The sequence below is a fragment of the Oncorhynchus masou genome, chromosome 29 (assembly GCF_036934945.1).
Source record: "Oncorhynchus masou masou isolate Uvic2021 chromosome 29, UVic_Omas_1.1, whole genome shotgun sequence".
In the NCBI taxonomy this organism is placed as follows: domain Eukaryota; kingdom Metazoa; phylum Chordata; class Actinopteri; order Salmoniformes; family Salmonidae; genus Oncorhynchus; species Oncorhynchus masou.
The window spans coordinates 84,248,741-84,273,516 of record NC_088240.1 but is presented as its reverse complement, the minus strand read 5'-3'; the positions used below and the strand labels follow the sequence as shown (position 1 = coordinate 84,273,516).

At 43.6% G+C, this 24,776-nt stretch overlaps 1 protein-coding gene across 1 annotated transcript; it reads left to right on the top strand.

Moving 5' to 3' along the window:
- Positions 1-6,988: 6,988 nt before the first annotated feature.
- Positions 6,989-11,829, top strand: LOC135520835 (acidic leucine-rich nuclear phosphoprotein 32 family member E-like). Its single transcript, XM_064946639.1, has 7 exons — positions 6,989-7,189; positions 8,429-8,578; positions 8,827-8,949; positions 9,064-9,223; positions 9,334-9,369; positions 9,489-9,598; positions 9,984-11,829. The coding sequence occupies exons 1-7, from the start codon at positions 7,136-7,138 to the stop codon at positions 10,107-10,109; spliced, it is 759 nt and encodes a 252-aa protein (XP_064802711.1). The 5' UTR covers positions 6,989-7,135; the 3' UTR covers positions 10,110-11,829.
- The last annotated feature ends 12,947 nt before the right edge of the window (positions 11,830-24,776 follow it).

Sequence of the window (24,776 nt, the reverse complement as noted above, 5' to 3'; positions counted from 1 at the left end):
CTAACCCTAATGACTAACCCTAATGACTAACCCTAACCTTAACCACACTTCTAACCCTAAACTTAACCACACTTCTAACCCTAATGACTAACCCTAACCTTAACCACACTTCTAACCCTAATGACTAACCCTAACCTTAACCACACTTCTAACCCTAATGACTTACCCTAATATTAAATTAAGAGCTAAAAGCTCATTTTGGTTTCCATCATTTTTTACAATATAGACAATTTTGCAACTGCCCCATCTCGCGGGAAATTGCTCAGTTCTGCTTCCAGGGCAAGACTCATGACAATGAATGTCAACCTGCTCAAAATGTATTCTTACAGGCTGAGGCAAATTTGGTATGATCTCATTCAAATAGTGTTGAGAGTTGGTATTTCATGGATTTGGTTGGAGACAATAAAGATATTGTCATAACAGAGAGAAATACAGTATGACCAGACATCTGTCTTTCACTTACTGAGTGGAAAACTGCTCATCAAGTCAAAGTAACATTTAACAGCTGGTTGATTTTTGAACTCTGCGCCCTCTTTCTTTTTCTCTTTCTCACATTATCTTTCTATTCTTTTCTCCAAGACAACCTTACTATTGTGATGAACATCTGTCATGAGATCGTTGAAGCGTGAACAGTGGCATAAAGGCATATTCATCTCTGTAGCCAGCCAAGCGATCATTGGTGTAAATTACATCACAGGTAAGCTAAGGACACATTGTCTCTCCTCTTTCTCTCTGTCTCAAAAACAATTGACAGATACACAGAACACAGATACACATGTGGAAAGGCTCTGGATTATGTTACTACTTAAGTGCCTCTCCTGCCCCTCCTGCTCCTCCAGCCCCTCCTGCCCCTCCTGCTCCTCCTGCCTCTCCTGCCCCTCCTGCTCCTCCTGCCCCTCCTGCTCCTCCCATAACATTCCATGCCATGGTCTGTGTCACTGCATTATTGGTAGGCTTTTTGTGATAAGGGTCGTAACCACTTGACCAGATTCAGTCTTTGGAGGTTAGCAGACCCATCAGTGACCGTAGTTCTCTCTGCTTTATCATTGAATCTCTATTTGACAAGCCTCAGCCAAACAGGCAACATGGTTTTGTTATTCAAACAGGGCTCTGTCTCAACAAGTCTTTGAAGTCACTCTCTACAAAGAGGGCCAGTGCTGCCATTACGGGGCTAGTTGTTGGGGAATATGAGTCATTGAAGGCAGATGAATCTATGCCAAAACAGTGTTATCTAGGCCTGCGGCTATGGTGAAGAATCGGTCATGCCATGCAATATGAAAGACCTTATTGACAAACTGATGGATTGTTTGCATTGAATTTAAGAGAGGGTGAGGGGCTGATTTGGTAGCCCAAATCATTTAGAATCTGTCATATGATGGAATTTTCCCAACTTGAGCCTGTTCATTGACTACCCTATGAAAAAGTATGTTTGTAGTGCTTTCTGACTTGGCAGAGGGACAATAGTGCATTGATGATTATTTGTATATCCATACAGGACCTCTCTTAGTCTTAGTCCAGTATAGAATCTGAAATATAACAGGAAGTACTAAACTGCTCCATCCCAAACCGCCTTATGATGGACTTTTGGTCTTACTGTCCGTATTCATCTTTCAATCTTTTTATTGTTTGCTTCTTAAATTACTCATTGTATGTTTTTATGACGTTGTATGTTTGAATGTTGAGCATTTTATACATTTGAAAAAGAGGCTTTGGTCTCAATGGGACTCCCTGCTAAAATAAAGGATAAATAAAATCTACAGCATTTTTACTACTTGGATTTGCACTTTTTTGAGAATTATGGACTTTCCCTTTTCAAACACCTGCGAGCCAACATACTCCCACATTACAGCTAATATCCAACCACCTAAATCACCACCCTACTAAACACACACATCCCTGGACAATGAGTGCCCGAAATGCTGCAGCAGAAATATTCACACCAGTCCCCAAATGAGACATCTAATTGTATGATTTACTGGAGAAAGACTTGTTCCACCATCCTGGAAATCTTTCTGTCCCAGGGCCTTTGCTTTTCATCTCTCTCTCTTCACCATCTCTGTTCAGCATCTAGCAAATTAATAATGACAATGCAGCCTAATGGGAACAGGGGAAGCATTACTGAGGTCAAAGAACACACACTGTATGTTGCTATGGACACCATTTGAGTTCCAATATCCTAGCATGTAAGTGGTTTACATACACTTCTACTTACTCACATGTACCGTATCAAACACTGTGCAGAATGAAGGGGAGAGATGATCAACCCAGAAGGTATATTATTACTGTCTCCACGTTGATAAATGAACACACGTCACACTAAAATACACAGCATCAATTACCACATCCCACAGGTTTATTATCTCAGTCACAGAGGAATGGAGTGAATGGAATGGTATCAAACACATGGTTTTCATTCATTCACACCCTTCCACTCCATTCCAGCCATTATTATGAGCCTTCCTCCCCTCAGCCTCCACTGGTATTGGGTGATGGCGCTATAGGGTCATTTGCCGTCTTCAGCAGCTCCTGTGGACAGGTCTATGATTAGGGGGCTCTTGACAATATACACTGAGTGTACAAAACATTAGGAACATGTTGACTCTAATGCTTCCCACAGTTGTGTCAAGTTGGCTGTATGTCCTTTGGGTGGTGGACCATTATTGATACACACAGGAAACTGTTGAGCATGAAAAACCCAGCAGCATTGCAGTTCTTGACACACTCAAACCGGTGCGGCTAGCACCTACTACCATGCCCCGCTCAAAGGCATGTGTTTTGTACCCTCAGTGTAGATAGGCTCATTCCCCCTTAGCCTCTGCCCTTGCTTGAAGCACGGCTGGGTTCTGTTACCTTCACTCCCTACTAGACCAGTTGATGTGGGACATGTTGACACATCTGGCCCGGCATCTGAGCCCTGAGAACGCCTCCCCTCAGATGCATGTCTATGTTGATGCACAGTGACGTGAGTATTTATCTTCCCATTAACTACAATTCCAAAGACATATGCCTTTGACTATGTAACACTTTCTATGTGGTCTTAATGGACTGTGGACTCCGAGACCAAGACTTGGGGTAAAACTCTCAAATCCACGCCAGAATTTGTAGGTTTCTAAATCTGCCGTCTGGAGCAAGTGGGCACACAAACGGTGCTCAAACATGCACTGTGTGTTCAATGTTCATCTTTGGCTCAGAAACCACAGTACAAAAATACAAATATTCTCTGGGATTACATAGGAGTTTGTGTATTTGGAATTGCAATGCAATGTCTCTCCCATACTGGACCCAGTGCTCTTCAAGCTCATCCTGTAACTGATCAGGAATCAGACACGGCTCAGCAGTGCCATGTGCTCAGAAGGAGACAGTGTTAACATGTCAAGCTAAAGACTAGCGACTTGCACTGATGGCTAACATCTGCACTCATGGAAAGTGCACAGTTCACACTGAATCCTGTCATCAGTGGGATTTTCTGTTGACAAAGCTGTTTGTTCCGTCAGTAAACCATGAGCAGTGTGTTCAGCTCCCTCTATGAAAACCACAGTCCATGAAAACCACCGCAGCCATTGTAACACACATCTATCTGGAAGGAGTCACACTGATGGAAATGGCCTGGTGGTCAAAGGGGCAGGGGTCATGGCATAAACGACTGACACCCAGGTGCTGGGAAACAGTCTCTAGGAGGAGTAAAACAAGCCATCAATTGAGTAGGAAAATGTGTGTGCGAGCGTGTGTGTGTTGTGTGTACCTGTTGTATTTTTCTGATGGTGTTTTGTGTTTTTTAACAAAGTTATGACTTCAGCTACTTATTCATTTCCTAATGGCTGCTATGTGTTACAAAGGAGGGGTGATAAAGTATATTCTAGAAGTGATCTGGATGCAGCACTGTATTCACTGTGGCATTAACCAGGGCTCGGACACTCTCATCTCTCTGTGTGAGACACAAGACAGAGCAATTTATGGACAGACACATTATCTTCAGGAAAAAAAGTGTTGAAAAAGCTCTACGCTGTAAAATAACCCCTCCCTTGCTTGGTATTACCAGGCAGAGCCAGGTCATGAGAAGCTTGCTTCATGTGCCTGACGTGTTTCAAGACTGGCTTGACCCGGGGCTGTCGAAATGTTACATACAGTACCTCCCACTCCAGTCCATAGACAGTGGGGTTCCCCTTTCTAATATAATTCAAGGGCCTATCATTACATCATCAGGCATACCCATGACCTGTCGTTGACCCTTTAGGGGTCAAGGATTCTCCACACTTCTCAAAGTGTGCGTCCCTGATTCTCCACACTTGTCAAAGTGTGCACTTGCACACACCCCTGGGACCACGCAAAAGTGTGGAGCCGACTTGTAAGTGGGACTAAATGGGATAAGAGAATCGGGACAGTCATAGATGGGAGATGGTGTCGCAAGCTGTCAGATATTTTAAAGTGATGTAAACACAAGGCTGTAAATGTACAACTGTACAACACATCATCAAATAGAGATTCATGGGGTAAAATGTAATTAATATTATCTGTTGCCTGATATCTAGATGACCATCTGGCAGTTTAGTCCATCAGCCCACTACATTGTGTTGCCTGACATCTAGTGAGCATCACTGATACTACAACATAAACACAGTACAACACATCATCAAATAGAGATACATGGGGTAAAATGGAATGAATATTGTCTAATAGCAGTATTGATATAAGGAAGAGATGCCATACCTCATCTAGTAAATTGTGTAGTTATAATTTATATGCATCGGTTCCTACTGGGAACTAGGCTAGTGTTGAAATGGGGCGGGGGCGTCACAGGGAACTATGAAGGAAGATAGTGAAGCTCAATAGACACTTTTGCCACACTGGAGGGAAATCAGCATAATAAGCTTGGTTTTAGCCTGTGTTTCAGTCTTTTTGTGCCATCATGCCACTCCTCGCAGTTGCTACTCATTGTCATGCATGAAAGAATGGAATAGGCAATAGCCTACACAGGTCTGGGACCAGGCTAGCCTGGCTTGCCAAGCCTAGCATTCAATGACTTTGTTTTGAAAGTAGGGTTGATTACTTAGCTTTTAATTTCATATCGAATAATATATGCCATTTAGCAAATGTTTTAATCCAAAGTAATATACAGTATGCATTCATTTTTTATATATGATTGGTTCCGGGCATCGAACCACCATGCTCTACCAACTGAGCTACAGAGGACCACATTTAAAAATGTAATCATATAAAATACTTGTCTTTTCTTACTAGCACAGACTTTGCTGATAGATGTTTTATCAAGAAAAGTTTTACTTGCAATGACTTTGATGTGTGGTTGTCTGACCTGCCTTGAATGCACTGACTGTAAAGTCAAGTGGATAAGAGCTTCTGGTAACTTATCAAAATGCTAATGTATTTTATATTGAACATTTTCATAGAGTCAAAATGTGGATTATACATTACATTTATTATAGCGGAACACTCTAACGCTGTGTTTTTAACCAATTGGAAAGGTGGTATTTTGATTGTCTGGGCTTGGCTCCCCATGGCTGCACCCCTGCCCAGTCATGTGAAATTCATAGATTAATGCCTAATGTGTTTAATTAAATGGACTGATTTCCGTACAGTACACTTGAACGCCTCTCGAACTGGTAATCTGTGAAAACTCCTATATCATCCCTGAGCGCCAACTTCTCCCACTTAATGATCTTTGACATCACCAGCATTTTCAGCAGTTTAATGCAACAACAAAAAATATTATTTAGAAAAAGCAATCTATTAATATGCTTTTTGAACACTATATTTTGTGTGCGAGCATGATACCTGTACTTTTAGTTTATGGTTGACGCAGCTTGTTTGACATTACCCAATCGGCATTTCTCAACAAATTAAAATCATGTGAACGCATTCAACTAGTATTTACTATCGAGAGAATCCTGACTGGTTGCATCACTGCCTGCTATGACAACTGCTCAGCCTCCGACAGCAAGGCACTACAGAGGGTAGTGCGTACGGGCCAGTACATCACTGGAGCCAAGCTTCCTGCCATCCAGGACCTCTAGACCAGGCGGTGTCAGAGGAAGGCCCTCAAAATGGTCAAAGACTCCAGCCACCCTAGTCATAGACTGTTCTTTCTGCTAATGCATGGCAAGTGCTACCGGAACGCCAAGTCTTGGTCCAAGAGGCTTCCAAACAGCTTCTACCCCCAAGCCATAAGACTCCTGAACATCTAATCAAATGGCTACTCAGACTCATTGCCCCCCCCCCGCCTTACACTGCTGCTACTCTCTGTTATTATCTATGCATAGTCACTTTAATAACTCATAACCGCATAGTACCTCAATTACCTTGACTAACCGGTGCCATTGACTCTGTACCAGTACCCCTGTATATAGCCTTGTTATTGTTATTTTGCTGCTGCTCTTTAATGGGGTTTCAGGGTAGCCTAGTGGTTAGAGCTTTGGACTAGTAATCAAAAGGTTACAAGTTCAAATCCCCAGGTGTTCTGCCCCTGACCATGCAGTTAACCCACTGTTCATCGGCCATCATTGAAAATAAGAATTTGTTCTTAACTGACTTGCCTATTAAAATAAAGGATTAAATTAATTATTTGTAATTCTTATTTTTCTGTAATTATTATTATTTTTAACTGCATTGTTTGTTAGGGCTTGTAAGTTAGCATTTCGGCGCATGTGACAAATACAATTTGATTTGAAACTACTCAACTAGAAATGACCACTTTCCCCACTTGGTTATGAACACAGCATTATATCAACTGTCGATACTTGATAATGGCGCCAATGAGAACAAAGAGGGGGCGCATCCTAAGTTTAAAAGTGTGGTATTAATCATCTCATTGGTTGACTTGTATTAAATGACCACGCAATCTTGACCAATTACAACTACCACCAAGCCATATTATGTAAAGTTTGGCGGTCCCTGTTGAATGGCGCATAGCTGGCCCAATAGCATGATTAAAAACAGAAAAACGTAATATTCATGTTGACGAAGGCGTGTCTTAGAAAGGGGGCTGGGTGCGAGGTAACATGGTGGTTTGGTTATCGCCTATCAGTCATAGACAGAAGAAGGTTGGAGTGACTGAACGCTTGAGTGGTCGGCTTTTTATTTTCATTTTTCCTTTGATTTTGTGCTTTCGTTTGTCTTCAAAATGGAGATGGAGAAGAGGATCAGTTTGGAGTTGAGGAACAAGACCCCAGCCGAGGTATAGTATAACGTTTTTATTTATTTATTTCCCAATGCATTTTGTGAAGGATGACGACTCAACCATGGTGGATGCGAAATGACGAAGCTCGATACTCTTTAGCTTGCTAACTTATAGTATACAACTGATGTGCCAACAAAATATCTAATAATAAATCACATATGGGTGGTTACCATAACGAGGATGCGATAGAAATCGATTCGGAATTAAATGGGATCAGAACCTTGATGGTGGCGCGACTTGCTCTGGCTGAGCTAGCGCTACCAAGGACATCAGCTAGCTAGCTACATGTAGCTAGCGCCAATGCTGGCTAGCTAGACTCCTAACCGGTAACATTAGTTAATGGAGTTCAAGTTTTCCCAACTCAAATAATGGCGATATTAAGAATTATCAAACACTATTGGTAGCCTATATGGACTTTAGTAGCCTAGCTAGTTAGCCAGCAATGCCCTATAATAAATTATCATTGGATTTGCTAGCGTAGAGCCGACCAGCTCCACGAGTTGTTTTGAAAAACACAATGGAGTTTGCGCATACTGAATAGAAGTGGCTTGTGTGCAAGTAGTGTTTATTTGGTATTTTAAACAGCGAGCTAACTGAGTTTGCCTTCTCCGCAAATACAAGGTTATCAATCACATAGGTACATATTGTAACTACCCGTCTTTGGAATGCACTTCGTGCAACCTATGCGCCCGCGTGGCGTTTTGCAAGGTAAAGTTGTGCTGAATGCCGCCCATCGTTGTGCGGATAATTACTTTGTAGCCTTGCGTTCTTTAACACTTCTTCGTGCATCAAATGTTGCATCGGTTGATTTTAAGTTCTATGAAAGTGTTGGCCAATTGCTATACGCTGAGCCGTTGACTTTGTAAGGGGTATGAATAGCACACAATTTAAACCTCACCAAGATACGTTACTGTATGGTTAGCTAACTACGTCCGCTAGTAGCTAGTGTTACTTTGTAACGTTAGTTAGCTATAGTTCCCGCGACAGTAACAATTAATGACTTCTCTGGCTTGGGATAGTGGCGGCGCGCACTCTGATCATGAGCTAACTTTAGTATGATGAGGGGGAGTTGCAGGCAGGAAGGATGTTGACATTATCTAGCGTAGTTCAAAACGAATACTCGTATGCTACGTCATTTATTCATATTCTCTATTTCTTGCACAATATAGCAACAAGTTCATAAAAACAAACTCAATGATTCTGTATCATTTACCAGTAATTCAAATTGTTCCACAGGTGGCTGAGCTGGTGGTGGACAACTGTCGGTCCAGTGATGGAGAGGTGGAAGGGCTGTCAGATGACTACAAGGAGCTGGAGTTCCTCAGCATGGTCAACGTGGGGCTCACCTCCCTGGCTAAGCTGCCCTCCCTGCCAAAACTGCTCAAGGTGAGCATCATCTTCGGTCCAAGATCCTATTTTGCCACTGGTCATGGAGAGGTCAAGATGGTTCACCCACATAAAAAATAAACATGTAATGCAAGTAAAAATGTATTAAAATTAATCCGTCTAGCCACATACTACAGTAGACAAGTGGACAACGCATAAGATATTAAGCAATTTTTTTTGTCTATGTACTATATGATACTTGCCAAAGTAGTATTTTTTTCATATGAATCAATATCTGTCCTCTTCAGCTGGAGATCAGTGATAACATGATCGTTGGAGGTCTGGACCAGCTGTCTGAGAAGTGTCCCAACCTGACGTATCTCAACCTGAGCGGCAACAAGATCAAGGAGCTCAGCACTGTGAAGCCTCTGGTAAGGGAACCCCCATAAACACACCTGGTAGACCCAACAAAATGCATTCCATTTAATGGATTCCAATCACAGTCGTTATTACAGAATCTTAACAGCATCACATTGTGATTGCAGAAAAACCTGAAGAACCTGAAGAGTCTGGACCTGTACAGCTGTGAGATCACCACTCTGGAGGACTACAGGGAGAGTGTCTTTGAGCTGCTGCCCCAGGTCACCTTCCTGGACGGCTATGACCACGAAGACAACGAGGTGCCAGACTCCGAGGCTGACGATGGTGAGTAACGGCTGGGGTGGGATGTGATGAGGGTGGGAGGAAAGACTTGAGACGTGTGCCCTTGTCCTAGAGCATTACAAAGAATTAACCCAATGTTGTCCTCCCCACAGATGACAACGAGGGGCTAGACTCAGAGGCGGATGATGGTGAGCAACACAGGGCTGGGAGGGGACGGACTGAGGACAGGCTGGGAGGTTAAACTTAAGACATGTGCCTTTGTCCAAGACCATTACAAAGAATTAACCCAATGTTGTCCTCCCCACAGATGACGAGCACACAGCTGGCCCCACCAGAGATGGGGATGACGACGACGATGATGAGGGTTCCGAGGGCGAAGAGGTGGGACTGTCCTACCTGATGAAGGATGGCATTCAGGTAATCATTCATCAAACCCGTGTGCAGCTAACAGTGTCTCTTAGAGGATACACACGAGACAGTGTATAGTCCAAGTGTCTTAGAGGAGACATACCATTTATTTCCTGACTCTACATGTTGATAGAAAGCTATTGATTGGTGGTGTTGACAGAAAGAGGATCTTTCAGATTTTCGGGGTTGGAGTATTTTCAACCTATGTTCAGTTTCCCTTAACATAGAAGTAGGGACTCCGCTCAGGTATATTTCTACACCTGCTACTTTTGGTTAGGGGATTACCACGACCTTACCGCCACCTGCTGCTTTCTAGCTGTTGGTATGTTGGTTCTAAAAGGTCTACAGGAAAAGAACTCCTAGTCATGTTGCTTGAAATGTTCTCTGGCCCTAGGATGAGGAAGATGATGATGACTATGTTGAAGAGGAGGAGGAAGAGGATGGAGTAGGAGTCCAGGGAGAGAAAAGGAAGAGGGACGCAGAGGACGAGGGAGATGACAGCGATGGGGATGACGACTAGCCCCTCCTGTAACAGAGCATGGGATCACAACTAGGCTAGAACAACAGGAACAGGAAATAGTTTGTGAATTATTTTTTTTGTATACCATATATTACTGTAGAATCTAAATGTTTAATTTGTTTTGTAAATGTTCCATACAAAAAGAAAAGCGGGTTGGAATTATAAAATGGAATGTGGTTTTGAAACATGACATGTGGGTAGGGGCTATAGCATTCAGACAAGGTGATGTTTAACTCTGAGAAGTTGTAGTGGCCCATTTCAAGTCTATCTTGTTGTGATTGTCTCCTATGCCATGTTCTCCCAAGACTTTAGTTGTCAAGCGAAAGATCCATGTGCTGTCTGGTTGGCTCATAGTAAGGTTTATATGGGAGGAGCTATAGGAGGACAGGCTCATTGTTATGGCTTAAAATGTAACATTTATTTAACTAGGCAAGTCAGTTAAGAACAAATACTTATTTACAATGACGGCCAACCCCTAACCCGGACAATGCTGGGCCAATTGTGCGCCGCCCTATGGGACTCCCAATTATAGTCGGTTGTGATACATTTACATTTAAGTCATTTAGCAGACGCTCTTATCCAGAGCGACTTACAAATTGGTGAATTCACCTTCTGACATCCAGTGGAACAGCCACTTTACAATAGTGATACAGCCTGGAATTGAACCACGGTCTGTAGTTACGACTCTAGCACTGAGATGCAGTGCCTTAGACCTCTGCCACTCGGGTATCAACCACATCAAACATACGGAAACCACACGTTTGACTCGGTTCCATTCCAGCCATTACAATCCTCCTGTAGCTCCTCCCACCAGCCTCCACTGGTTTACACGTGGCCAACGGGTACTGTTTAGCAGTGACCCGGGCAAAAAGGAACCTTAGTGAGTCGTTAGCCCCTCCTATCTGTTCGCCTACACTATATGTACCCTACCTGCGCTGTATTGTAGGGATTGCTGACTGTTTCCTAAGTACTTTGTTTAGGGCCTGGGATTTGATACCTTTAAAGTTTGTCCGATCGCAGTGTCATCAATTCACTTTTAATTCCGCAAACAGCCGATTTGTAAGTTTTATTTTTTTAATGTATTGTGCTAGGGCTGCAGATGACTCTGGGTGATGTAGTTTTCACATCTCTGGGTAATGTAGTTTTCAGGTCTCTTACTCTAGCTCTGATCGTCATCAAAGAAGCCCTAGAGGTGGGTTTAAAGAGCTAATTCGTATTCAGGCTACACAGAGGTAATTTTGGACCAGTTTAGTCACATTCTAAAGCTCAGGTGGACCCAATCTCTCAGAAGGACCTGGTGATAAGCAGGAACACAGTTAATGGTCTCTTCTGTCCTGAATCCAACTTGGTACCCTGGACTTGTGTCATATCCCAATGAGAGAACTTTTGTCTCCTTTTTGTTTCTGTTTGGAGTTTTATGGTTTTACTGTGCAAGGATTTTAAACTTGTATGACTATGTAAATAGACCTTTTATCTTTTCTGTGTAGTATTTGCTTGTTTTTTTGTTTTTTTTTAACATGCAATATCTGTCCTTTTTTTTATTTTATTTTTAATAAACACAAAGCACATGTCAGGATGTAAAGCTTCAGTCCCCGACGCTCAACATTGGTTTATTTTTTTGGCCTCAGCTGTTGAGAAAGTCATGTTTTGGAATTTATGTTAATTAATCTTCTGAAGTGTTTTTAAATAAAAAAATAAATTCTGTTAATTCTTATGTTAACTTTTTTCCATCAAGTTATTTATTGGGCGTAGTACTAACTTTGACCCTCCAGATTAATAACTGTTTCTGGTCACGGGTCAGTTTTATTCTGATATCTATTGGATGTGTAACCCACCAGTAGGTCTGAACTCTGAAGAGGCCAGTTGAAGACATGAACCAGGTGGTGGTGCTATAGCCTGCAGTTTAACATTGAAGGCCCAGAACCTCAATCCTGGCAACATTCAACTCTGACACTTCATTATGTTTTGCATTGGATTTCAGTGCTGAATGAAACTTAAAAGCCCCAAATATATATTTTTTTTAAAGAACATAGCTAGCCGTCATTTTTTTGTAAATTAGGTTTTACGTTTCAAGTGGCAATCAGCATTTGAAGCTAACATTGCACTACCCTTGTTTTGGTAAAAAGCTGAGGGATGGGGTTGGAGTAATGTCACACCTCAAATTCATACAAAGCTAAGGATCATCCATAATATCCTAATATAGTTTTGTTAATAAGCATTGAAAAACAAGCTATTTTGGGTTCTGATGGGTATGACAGTTGAACTAAGCTCATGAGTCATAAGTTATATTTAAGCAATAAGGCCAGAGTTACGGTATATGGCCAATATACCACTAAGGGCTGTTAGTTGGAGGTGCCTTATTGCTACTATAAACTGGTTAACAAAGTAATTAGAGCAGTAAAAAAAAGTACATTCTGAAATAGGTGTCATCTTTTTTTACCAAACCACAGGGAGATTGTTGAATTGTTTTCATGTTGCACAGATGTGTTTGTTTTGATAAAATCAGATGTTGTGTTTTAGACAATCATATGGGGGGGGTCAAACAACATTAGGAGGGCTAGCTTGGAACTGCTGAAACTGGATTTTAAAAACTCATTTCAACTCTGAAAGACTGCAAAAAGCGTGCGGTTATTCCAGGCCCAGTGCTATCGCTGGGCTGCGGCAGCAAACGATTCAGCAGGCTACTGGCATTGCAGTATAAAAGCTTTGTTGGCATAACTTTTATACACAACTTTTGGTGGGAGAAGATGCTCTACAGGAACGTTAGAGTCCATCCATGTCATCTTGGTGCCTGGGCTCTTTCTCTCCCATTTCAAGGCCGCGTTGAGACACTGACTTATCAGTGACCCAAGCCCTGCTCAGACTATCCCTACTATTGTGTTGCTGAGTCGTCGTCGTGCTGCTGCAAATGGACATTTTCCCAGGGGTGTTGGCAGTCACAATGTAAGTAACCAAATGTATGTTACTCTAAATGCTTCTGTCAATCTGACAGCTATTATCAGCAGTAATCATGTGCCTATGAACCTGAGTTATACTGTTAGCACTGCGACATTTTGCCATCGCAAGAAGCCCACTGAACAGTGAACCCTGCGCTATCAGTTCTAATATAAATATCGCTGTCATGTCTTCCTCTGATAAGAATCCCAGTAAAGCAATGCAAACAATCAAGATTCCCAGAAAAGTGCAAAAATGTCTCACATTAACATGTATCCTAAGAAACAAAGTTAATGAAATCAACTTGCTAACAACAGAAAGCATTCATATACTGGCTATATCTGAAACTCACTTAGATAATTCCTTTGATGGTACAGTGGTAGCAATATATGGTTATAACATCTACAGAAGAGACAGGAACGGCAAGAGAGGTATTGCTATTGATATTCAGAGTCATATTCCTATAAAGCCTAGAGAGCAACTCATGTCAAATGCTAGTAATATGGCTACAGGTTCACCTGTACCTCAAAGTTACCTCTGCTGCAAAGTACAAGTTCATTAGAGTTACCAACCTCAGAAATTGCAGCCCAAATAAATGCTTCACAGAGTTCAAGTAACAGACACATCTCAACATCAACTGTTCAGAGGAGACTGCGTGAATCAGGCCTTCATGTTTGAATTGCTGCAAAGAAACCACTACTAAAGGATAAGAATAAGAGACTTGTTTGGGCCAAGAAACACAAGCAATTGACATTAGACCGGTGGAAATCTGTCCTTTGGTCCTTTGAGATGAGTTGGACTGCGGAGTGAAGGAAAAACAGCCAACAAGTGCTCAGCATATGTGGGAACTCCTTCAAAACTGTTGGAAAATAATTTCAGGTGAAGCTTGTTGAGAAAATGCTACTTAGACAAATCTAAAATACTTTTTGCTTACTACATGATTCCATATGTGTTATTTCATAGTTTTGATGTCTTCACTATTATTCTACAATGTAGAAAATAGTAAAAATAAAGAAAAACCCTTGAATGAGTAGGTGTGTCCAAACTTTTGACTGGTACTGTATATAATATTATATTCACTGAGTATACAAAACATTAAGAACACCTGATCTTCCAGACGAAGACTGACCAGTTGAATCCAGGTGAAAGCTATTATCCCTTATTGATGCAACTTGTTACATCCACTTCAATCAGTGTAGATGAAGGGGATGAGACAGGTTAAGAATAATTTTTAATTATTGAGACAATTGAGACATGGATTGTATATGTGTGCCATTCAGAGGATGAATGGGCAAGACAAAAGATTGAGGTGCCTTTGAACCGGGTATGGTTGTAGGTGCCAGGCGCACCGGTTTGTGTGAAGAACTGCCACACTGCTGGGTTTTCACGCTCAACAGTTTCCGTGTGTATTTAGAATGGACTAACAGCCAACTTTACACAACTGTGGGAAGCATTGGAGTCAACATGGGCCAGCATCCTTGTGGAACACTTTTTGACACCTTGTAGAGTCCATGCCCCAAAGAATTGAGGCTGTTCTGAGGGCAAAAGGGGGAGGGGTGCAAACTCAATATCAGGAAGGTGTTCTTTATCTTTTGTACACTCAGTGTATATCAGAATATGTCACCACAACACTTTTTGAAAGGGGAGTTTATAGTAGTATGGTTGAAAACTTTAAACTATGTATATTATTTGTTGTGTTGTTTCCTGTTTGAACACCAGGAAGAGTACCCACTGCCTCTAAATACTAAATCAGCAGGATTTTGTTAGTTAAAAGCATATGACTGATTAGCCCTGTTTGTGTAATGCTGTGTAGCTATCTGCTATCATCATCCCTGGCCCCTCCATAGTCCGATAATGGTGGTGTTCTGTGATCCGTCTCAACATCTGTTAATACTGTACATCCACCCCAGTACAACAAAAGCTAGGTCATGGGGCCTAATACCCAGGCCAGAGGGATCAAAGCCCAGTGTATTGAGGTGAACTGTGGCTGGCAGTGACAGACAGAGTAGCTTAGCGATCCGAGTAGGGCACCACACTAAAAGGTGGCATGTCCCACCACGGCTGGCTCACCCTGGGCAGCACCACACTAAAAGGTGGCATGTCCCACCACGGCTGGCTCACCCCGGGCAGCACCGCTCATCAGCAAGATGAGAGATTTCCCCCCCTCATCCCCTCCCTCACCAACCAGCCGCCGCCTCCTCACCCACCAGCCGCCTCTGCCTGCCCTGCGCCAAATCACATACCATCCATCTCTTCCTCTCCCTGCTCATCGGAGGGATTCAGCCAGCCCAGCGCCCAATCCTGCCGGGGATCATAAGTCATCACGCTTTTGAACGCATTCCATAGTCACAAAAGCGTCTGTCAAGTCTGCGTGTAACATCTGCTGGGCTATCCCTCCCTCCCTCCCTCCCTCCCTCCCTCCCTCCCTCCCTCCCTCCCTCCCTCCCTCCCTCCCTCCCTCCCTCCCTCCCTCCCTCCCTCCCTCCTCCACCACCTCCCTCCCTCCCTCCCTCCCTCCCTCCTCCCTCCCTCCCTCCCTCCCTCCCTCCACCACCACCACCTCCCTCCCTCCCTCCCTCCCTCCCTCCCTCCCTCCCTCCCTCCACCACCACCTCCCTCCCTCCCTCCCTCCCTCCCTCCCTCCTCCACCACCACCTCCCTCCCTCCCTCCCTCCTCCACCACCACCACCTCCCTACCCTCTGTCTCCCTAGCCGTCAGACACACTGCATCATCAGTGGACTGGACAGAGGAAGGCACTGTAACAGCAGAGAGAAGCAGACTCCACAAGGTGACCCAGGGTGACCTCCAGGATGACTCCCCCCATGGCATGGCCAATGTCAGGGTCAGTCAGTACCCCTCACCACCCCTGTCCCTGAGCCTCCATGTTTCCTGCCTGGGGCCATGCAGGGGTGGGCAGATCACCAGGGCACAAGTGCCCCCATTTAGGGCTCCACTGGGGCACTTCCAAGGGCAATAGAGGCCACTTCATTCAGTGGAGGCATCCAGGGGTATCATTACTCAGTGATATGATGAATGACGCTCTGTGGACTGTTTGAGGGAGCTGTTTGAAGTTGATACTGTGTGATGATCACATGCACAAGAGATCACACTAAATCAGAATGTTATCACAATACACAACAATTTATAGATTTTATATATCAGAATATATCAGAATATGTCACCCCAACACCTTTTGAAAGGGGAGTTTATAGTAGCATAGTTGGAAACAAGAGGAAATTGGTTTCACAGAATAATAATCCATAAAACACAACACATTACACTAGCAGAAAGACAATGGATTGTGTCTTTAAGAAATGCTTACTGAAAACAACATTACCACACTGCGATACTACTGTTTGAAAGCTGATGAGGGTTAAGGCTGTCTGCCTGCTGTTGAATAATTCACAGCAACACACAATAGCACAGACATTAGATCTGTCATTGTTGTCCAGTTTGGGAGGAAGCACCACTTAACATTGTCTGGCAAGAGAGGGAGAGGGAGAGAGAGAGAGAGAGAGACAGAGAGAAGGACAGACACAGAGAGAAGGACAGAAACAGGGAGAGAGAGAGAGACACACAGAGAGAGAGACACACAGAGAGAAGGACAGACACAGAGAGAGAGAAACAGAGAGAGAGAGAGAGAGAGAGAGAGAGAGAGAGAGAGAGAGAGAGAAAAAGAGATAGATAAGGAAAGAGAGGTTGTATAGAGCATGGCCTTGTCAGGTGGCTGATGGACTCTTTCATCAGTCAGTATCTCTGATCATATGGAGGCATTGTCCACTGCAGTTTACGTAACTCTGTCATCATGCATTCTATAGCTATCCCAGGCCCCATAAATCCCCTCTGGCCTGGAATCACACACAGACACATACCATATACACTTAGGCCATATATACTACTGCATGTTAACGCACATTCCCATAAATCCACATGCTGCTGTACATGGTGGAGTTGATTTCACATAACTTCTGCTATCACTATACGTACACACTGTTATATTGATCATCAATTTATTATTGATGTTTGTTTTTTGGTCCTCAGCTACTTCCCTCATCGCAACACAAATACAAAACACGCATGCACGCACGCGCTCACACGCACGCGCTCACACACACGCACGCACGCACGCACGCACGCACGCACGCACGCACGCACGCACGCACACACACACACACACACACACACACACACACACACACACACACACACACACACACACACACACACACACACACACACACACACACACACACACACACACACACACCCCACCCCTGCATTAACCTTCCACTCTTCCCTCACTGTGTCTGTAAGCCAGCAAATCACAGTGCTCGGGCTGCTCCATGCCTTATATGGACAAACAGCTTTTAGGGGCAGGGTTTCCCCTGAGCCGCTGCAGTTACACTGGGCTTTTTGTCTGCCGGCCTACCTTCCATATGCACACATGGCTAAGCATGGTTAACTTATGCATCAATTATGTATGGTTGTCAATGGGGCATTTGTGATTTATTTTCTTCTTAACAAATCGTTCTCCGTTTCCACACACAGAAGCAAGCCAGTGCACACTTACAGGAGGTCAGTGGCCTCGCTGGAGCTTCGGCTGTCTTTAAGACTCTGACAGACTGCTGACACAGCAAAGAAGGGAATCTCCCAAAAGGAGTGTATCAGCAGAACGCATCCCTAGAATTAAACACACACGGACACGGACACGGACACAGACACACACACACACACGCACGCACGCACGCACGCACACACGCACGCACACACACGCACACACACACACACACACACACACACACACACACACACACACACACACACACACACACACACACACACACACACACACATACACACACACATACACATACACATACATGTACATACATTCAAACACACACTGCCTGTGTCCTCCCACTGCTCCTAGCATCCTGAATCCCCTAGAGAGGAGCAGAGTCAGACGGGTACAAAGGCCAAGCAGCTGGAGGGCGTCTCCTCTCCCCTCCTTTCCCCTCTACTCCTCTCCCTTCCTCTCCTCTCCCATTTCTCCTGCTCTCCACCTTTCTCCTCCTCTCATGTCCTCTCCCTTCCTCTCCTTCTCTCCTCTCCTCTCCTCTCCTCTCCCCCTGGACCAGGAGGCTCAGCCCAACACAATCTCACCCCATCACACCCAAATCTCCATGGTGATCAAAGCTAAAATAAATCCCCACTGAACACAACAGAGCACATTCACAAAATACATCATCTTCTGATGGGGTGAGGGAAGTTGCAAATAGTTCAAGGCAAAATCAGATGTAAGCAAAGTCAAATCAAATGAGCTTGGATATAGCTAGGCAAAACAAAATGTAAAGCCAATGTAAAAAAAATAAATGATAGCGCCCAATGATCTCATGACTTGGGGCTCTATTCAGTCTGTATGGCTGAAGTGTTGCAGATTCCTCAATAGAAATGTAAAGGTTGTTTCAGATTGAGCCAACATATGCAACTTTTACCGTGAATGTAGTCTCCACTAAAGCGAGAACATTGCCTTAAAATTTGAATCACGCTGTAAAGCAGAAATCCTGCAATGCAGATTGAATAGAGCCCCTGGTCTCTTCACATGACGCAGACTTGTATGAATGACAAGCTCAGGAATATTGGCCAGTAGCATATTGTCCTGCAATAAGGTTAGAGCACAGCATCTTTTGCAGGTGTCATGGCGTATGAATCATCACAAACTTTTGCCAGTTGTAGTATTCCAGAGATATAGTGTCACGCTGATATAAATGATTTGGGAGACAGGCGCAGGAATGCGTAATAGTTTTTTTTATTACGCACCAAATTACGGCGTGCTGTGTAAAGGCACGGAACGAAGACCAAACAAGCAAGTAACAAAACCACAAGGTTGAAACCCAAACAAAAAGAGAGGAGCACCTTGAATAGATAACACTGGCGCACAATGATTATCACACGGGACGAGACCTGTAATCATCTGCGCAATCCACAATGGCACGAAAGCCCAAACACACAGCACAGGTACTCACACGCACCAACGGACATTGTAACAATAATTGACAGCACCATGGTAAACAAAGGACATATATAAACTCAGCAAAAAAAGAAGCTTCCTCTCACTGTCAACTGCGTTTATTTTCAGCAAACTTAACATGTGTAAACATTTGTATGAACATAACAAGATTCAACAACTGAGACATAAACTGAACAAGTTCCATAGACATGTGACTAACAGAAATTGAATAATGTGTCCCTGAACAAAGGGGGGGTCAAAATCAAAAGTAACAGTCGGTATCTGGTGTGGCCACCAGCTGCATTAAGTACTGCAGTGATTCTCCTCCTCATGGACTGCACCAGATTTGCCAGTTCTTGCTGTGAGATGTTACCCCACTCTTCCACCAAGGCACCAGCAAGATCCGGTACATTTCTGGGGGAATGGCCCTAGCCCTCACCCTCCGATCCGCCAGATCCCAGAGATCCAGGCTCTTCGCTGGCCATGGCAGAACACTGACATTCCTGTCTTGCAGGAAATCAAGCACAGAATGAGCAGTATAGCTGGTGGCATTCTCATGCTGGAGGGTCATGTCAGGATCAGCCTGCAGGGAGGGTACCACATGAGGGAGGAGGATTTCTTCCCTGTAACGTACAGCATTGAGATTGACTGCAATGACAACAAGCTCAGTCCAACGAAGCTGTGACACACCGCCCCAGACCATGATGGACCCTCCACCTCCAAATTGATCCCGCTCCAGAGTACAGGCCTCGGTGTCACGCTCAGTCCTTCGACGATAAAACCAGAATCTGACCATCGCCCCTGGTGAGACAAAACCGCGACTTGTCAGTGAAGAGCACACCTGCCTTACAACAGGCCTACAAGCCCTCAGTACAGCCTCTCTAAACCTATTGCGGACAGTCTGAGCACTGACGGAGGGATTGTGCGATCCTGGTGTAACTCGGGCAGTTCTTGTTGCCATCCTGTGCCTGTCCCACAGGTGTCATGTCTCCTTGCAGCATGCCTAAGGCATGTTCATGCAGATAAGCAGGGACCCTGGGCATCAGTCAGTAGAAAGGCCTCTTTAGTGTCCTAAGTTTTCATAACTGTGACCTTAATTGCCTACCGTCTCTAAGCTGTTAGTGTCTTAATGACCGTTCCATAGGTGCATGTTCATTAATTGTTTATGATTCATTGAACAAACATGGGAAACAGGGTTTAAACCCTTTACAATGAAGATCTGTGATGTTATTTGGATTTATTTGGAAAACAAGGTCCTGAAAAAGGTATGTTTATTTTTTTCCTGAGTTTACAAATACAATCAGTGGGAATAAGGGCAAGGTGTGCGCAATGAAAGTTCCAGAGGGATCCGTGACATGTAGGCTCTCCCATGAAGCATCTCTTCACTCCTAAGGCACAACACCTTGTTGTGGTCCTTCCAATTCTGGAAGGCAAATATATGCAAATCAAAGGCAGACCCAGAGAGCAGGAGCTTTGCATGGTTCCCACAACATGAGCTCTTTACCCAGAATGCCTGTTGGCAGGACATCTGTCTCACTCCCATCATGCAGTGTGGTAAAATGAAATAGCTTGAGTTGGACTGGAGCACCAATGTGGAAACAGCATTAGAGTATAATTTAAAAGGAGAAATGTGCAACATATGCTGCAGTATTCTTTGAGGTGGTATAAGTCAATATGGCTACATGGCAAGGAGAGGTCTCTGGCAGAACATAGATGGAGTCGTATATTGGGTTTGGACACACGTTGTTAGCACCAGATAAAGATTTGTTGCTATGTAATACTTTATTACATTATATAGCATGGATTGCTTAAATGTTTTGACAATTCTGACTCTTCATGTTTGAGAAAACACATGAAAGACAGAGTTCTTGGAACATCAGTCACAAGGAGATCACAGACACCAGTTGGATAAACCCCCACGTTTTTCAGATTGTTTTTCACCCCAAGAAAATGTAATGTTTGAGTGAAAATGATGGAACTGAGCCAAGAACGCTACATTTAAGTTCTTAGGCTGCTCTGAACAGAACCATAACACCGTCTGAGACAGACAGACCAGACCACCGTGTGTGTGTTGCTGAGAGGGCGTGATCGGCTCTGCCTCTGTTATTTCTAGACACAGTCCGTGACTAACTGTTCACAGCCGAGTGGAATCAGGAAGAGGCACTTGTGTTGTAGACATTCTTCATCTTCCTTTTTCTGGCTCATAATTTATATTCACTGAACCCTAATGTTAATTGGGGGTAACACCAGCCTGATCTCATAGACTAAACGTAAAATAGTAAATGTAAATTTGGGTTACTCAAATTAATATGATATGTTATGTTTGGTATTGTAACATAATACAGAAGGTTACTTAAGGCAAAAACAAAAGGAGATTGGTCATGGTGGATGGTTGGGCGTATAACGCGAATGTCTAGCAACCCAAAGGTTGCATATTCGAATCTCATCACAGACAACTTTAGCTAGTTAACAACTTTGCAACTACTTACTAATTTTTACCTACTTTGCAACTACTTAGCTAACCCTTCCCCTAATGATAACCTTAACCCTTTAACGTAACTCCTACCCTAATCTTAATTCTAACCTTAAAGGGTAGTATGAATGACATCAATGTAACAACACAGTGTGCTCAAAGACTTAGTAACTTAGTTGTAGCCATGATCTGGTTACCTATACAAACATAGTTACATTTTTGGGTTATTACATATTTATTAATTTGTTTCTGGATATCTTCTTAAATACCCACAATTAACTATTTCTCAACGTCATATGGAGGATCTACTCAGTGCTACCGCGTTTGTATGCTAGCGCGGTAGCTAGCTCAAGCTCGCTAACGTTACCCACATCTCATGCTGTTCACAGACTTTGTGGATGTTTTATCTAGTGGGAACCCGTTAGCACGGCAGGCTCTGGTGTCATCTTGCTGTGGGCTCAAAACGAAATAGAAAATCATACATGCTGGCTCTATTTGTGTGGTACCGTGCCTGTTCTCCTTTTTGTTTTGTCAACTTTTCGGCATGTTCTCTGTGAAGTAGGCTATGGGAGTTTTGTAACTTTTTCCACCTTAGCAGAATCTATTTGCTTTTGATTTTTCTCTTTATATAGCTATTGGATGTCCCTGATTCTCCCTCGGCCTGGTGAAGCGCCAACCTCCCCTCGCTTGATATCTAACTCAGCCTGCACTCTTTTAAACATTTTACCATCGAATGGGCCTGAGCCATCAATCTGTAAATCTCTGCTCTCTCTTCGCTTTTAATCTGCGATTATATTTTAGTTGTGTTGTGTTAGTTGTGTTCAAGCTGGTCTACTGTAGTTGGGCTCTAGCTTGCAGACCATAACCGTGGTTGGCTAGGCTGGCTAGGCTAATAGCAAGTTGGCTAAATAGCTAACATTGGCTAGCTTTCTGGTTAAGATAACTGCATGTAGCTAATATTCTTTGATAACTGGTTAGTATCAGGTATCAAGGTAAGACCCAAGTGCAGACTTTGTGAAGTAACCATGTTTATTGTAACCACAGGGGCAGGCAAACGACAGGACGGCAGGTAGGCTCAGGGTCAGGGACAGACAAGGGTGAAAAACCAGGAGGATGAGAAAATGAGAGACTGGGAAAAACAGGAGTAGACAGAAAAAACGCTGATAAGCTTGACAAACAAGACGAACTGGCAACGAACAGACAGAGAACACAGGTGTAAATACACAGGGAATAATTGGGAAGATGGGCGACATGTGGAGGGAAGTGGAGACAAGCACAAGGACAGATGAAACAGCTCCGGGTGTGACAGTTAGATGGCACTATATATTTACAAAACGTTGGTTTACTTTAATGTAGCTGCAAGCTAGGTGTTGAAAGCAACTGGGTGACTCATTCAGTGCTAATGTAACATTTGCAGGCTAGTAGGACTAATGTTAGCAGGCTGGTAGGTCTAATGTTAGCAGCCTGGTAGTGCTAATGTTAGCAGGCTAGTAGGACTAATGTTAGCAGGCTGGTAGGGCTAATGTTAGCAGGCCAGTAGGACAAATGTTAGCAGGCTGGTAGGGCTAATGTTAGCAGGCTAGTAGGACTAATGTTAGCAGGCTGGTAGGGCTAATGTTAGCAGGCTAGTAGGACAAATGTTAGCAGGCTAGTGGGTTAGTAACCTTGCAAGTTGATTCAGTGTAAACGTAACATTAGCACGCTGGTAGGTCTAAAGTTAGCAGGCTAGTTGGCTTGTAACCTTGCAAGTTGATTTGTCAAAATAAATTAATAAACTATTTGCTTGTAAATTGGCTGAAGATTTTATTGAAACGAGTAGGTAGTCATGAGTGCAAACTATTTGGTTTAATTTGAAGTTGTATAGTTGAAGTTATTTCTGTTTATATTATAGGGAATAGGCCTGCTTGCCAGATCCTCCATATTACATCACACCCCAGAAAAACCATTTCCGACATGACTACGGCATTTTTCGGAATTCTGAACGGTTTTATGTAATAACTGTTTTTACAGTGATGCGTAACTTGGCATTGGAACTTTTGATGTGTATACTAATGCAAATCCACATGTTACATGTGGTTACGTTTATGCTACCTACCCTTTAACCGTAACCGCAAGACTAGCTAACGACAGCCACCTAGGTTAGCCACAATAAATTGGAATTTGTAACATATCATATAAAATCGATTATTGACATCCACAAATGAATACATACCATACGAAATGTAACATATCATACTTAATGGAGGGAGACAGATTTACCTTTACTATGTTACGTCTACCCATGAACAAAGAAACTTCCCTTTAAAGGACCCTGTCTTTCAAAGATAATTCATAAAAAGCCAAATAACTTCACAGATCTTCTTTGTAAAGGGTTTAAACCCTGTTTCCCATGCTTGTTCAATGAACCATAAACAATTAATGAACATGCACCTGTGGAACGGTTGTTAAGAAACTAACAGCTTACAGACGGAAGGCAATTAAGGTAACAGTTCTGAAAAGTTAGGACACTAAAGAGGCCTTTCTACTGACACCAAAAGAAAGATGCCCAGGGTCCCTGCTCATCTGCATGAACGTGCCTTAAGCATGCTGCAAGGAGGCATGAGGACTGCAGATGTGGCCAAGGCAATAAATTGCAATGTCCGTACTGTGAGACGCCTAAGACAGCGCTACAGGGAGACAGGATGGACAGCTGACCATCCTCACAGTGGCAGACCATGTATAACAACACCTGCACAGGATCGGTACATCCGAACATCACACCTGTGGGACAGGTACAGGATGGCAACAACAACTGCCGAGTTACATCAGGAACGCACAATCCCTCCGTCAGTGCTCAGACTGTCCGCAATAGGCTGAGAGAGGCTGGACTGAGGGCTTGTAGGCCTGTTGTAAGGCAGGTCCTCACCAGACATCACCGGCAACAATGTCGCCTATGGGCACAAACCCACCGTCGCTGGACCAGACAGCACTGACAAGTCGCGGTTTTGTCTCACCGGGTGTGATGGTCGGATTCGCGTTTATCGTCAAAGGAATGAGCATTACACTGAGGCCTGTACTCTGGAGCGGGATCGATTTGGAGGTGGAGGGTCGGTTATGGTTTGTGGCGATGTGTCACAGCTTCATCGGACTGAGCTTGTCATCATTACAGGCAATCTCAATGCTGTGCGTTACAGGGAAGAAATCCTCTTCCCTCATGTGGTACCCTCGCTGAAGGCTCATCCTGACATGACCCTCCAGCATGACAATGCC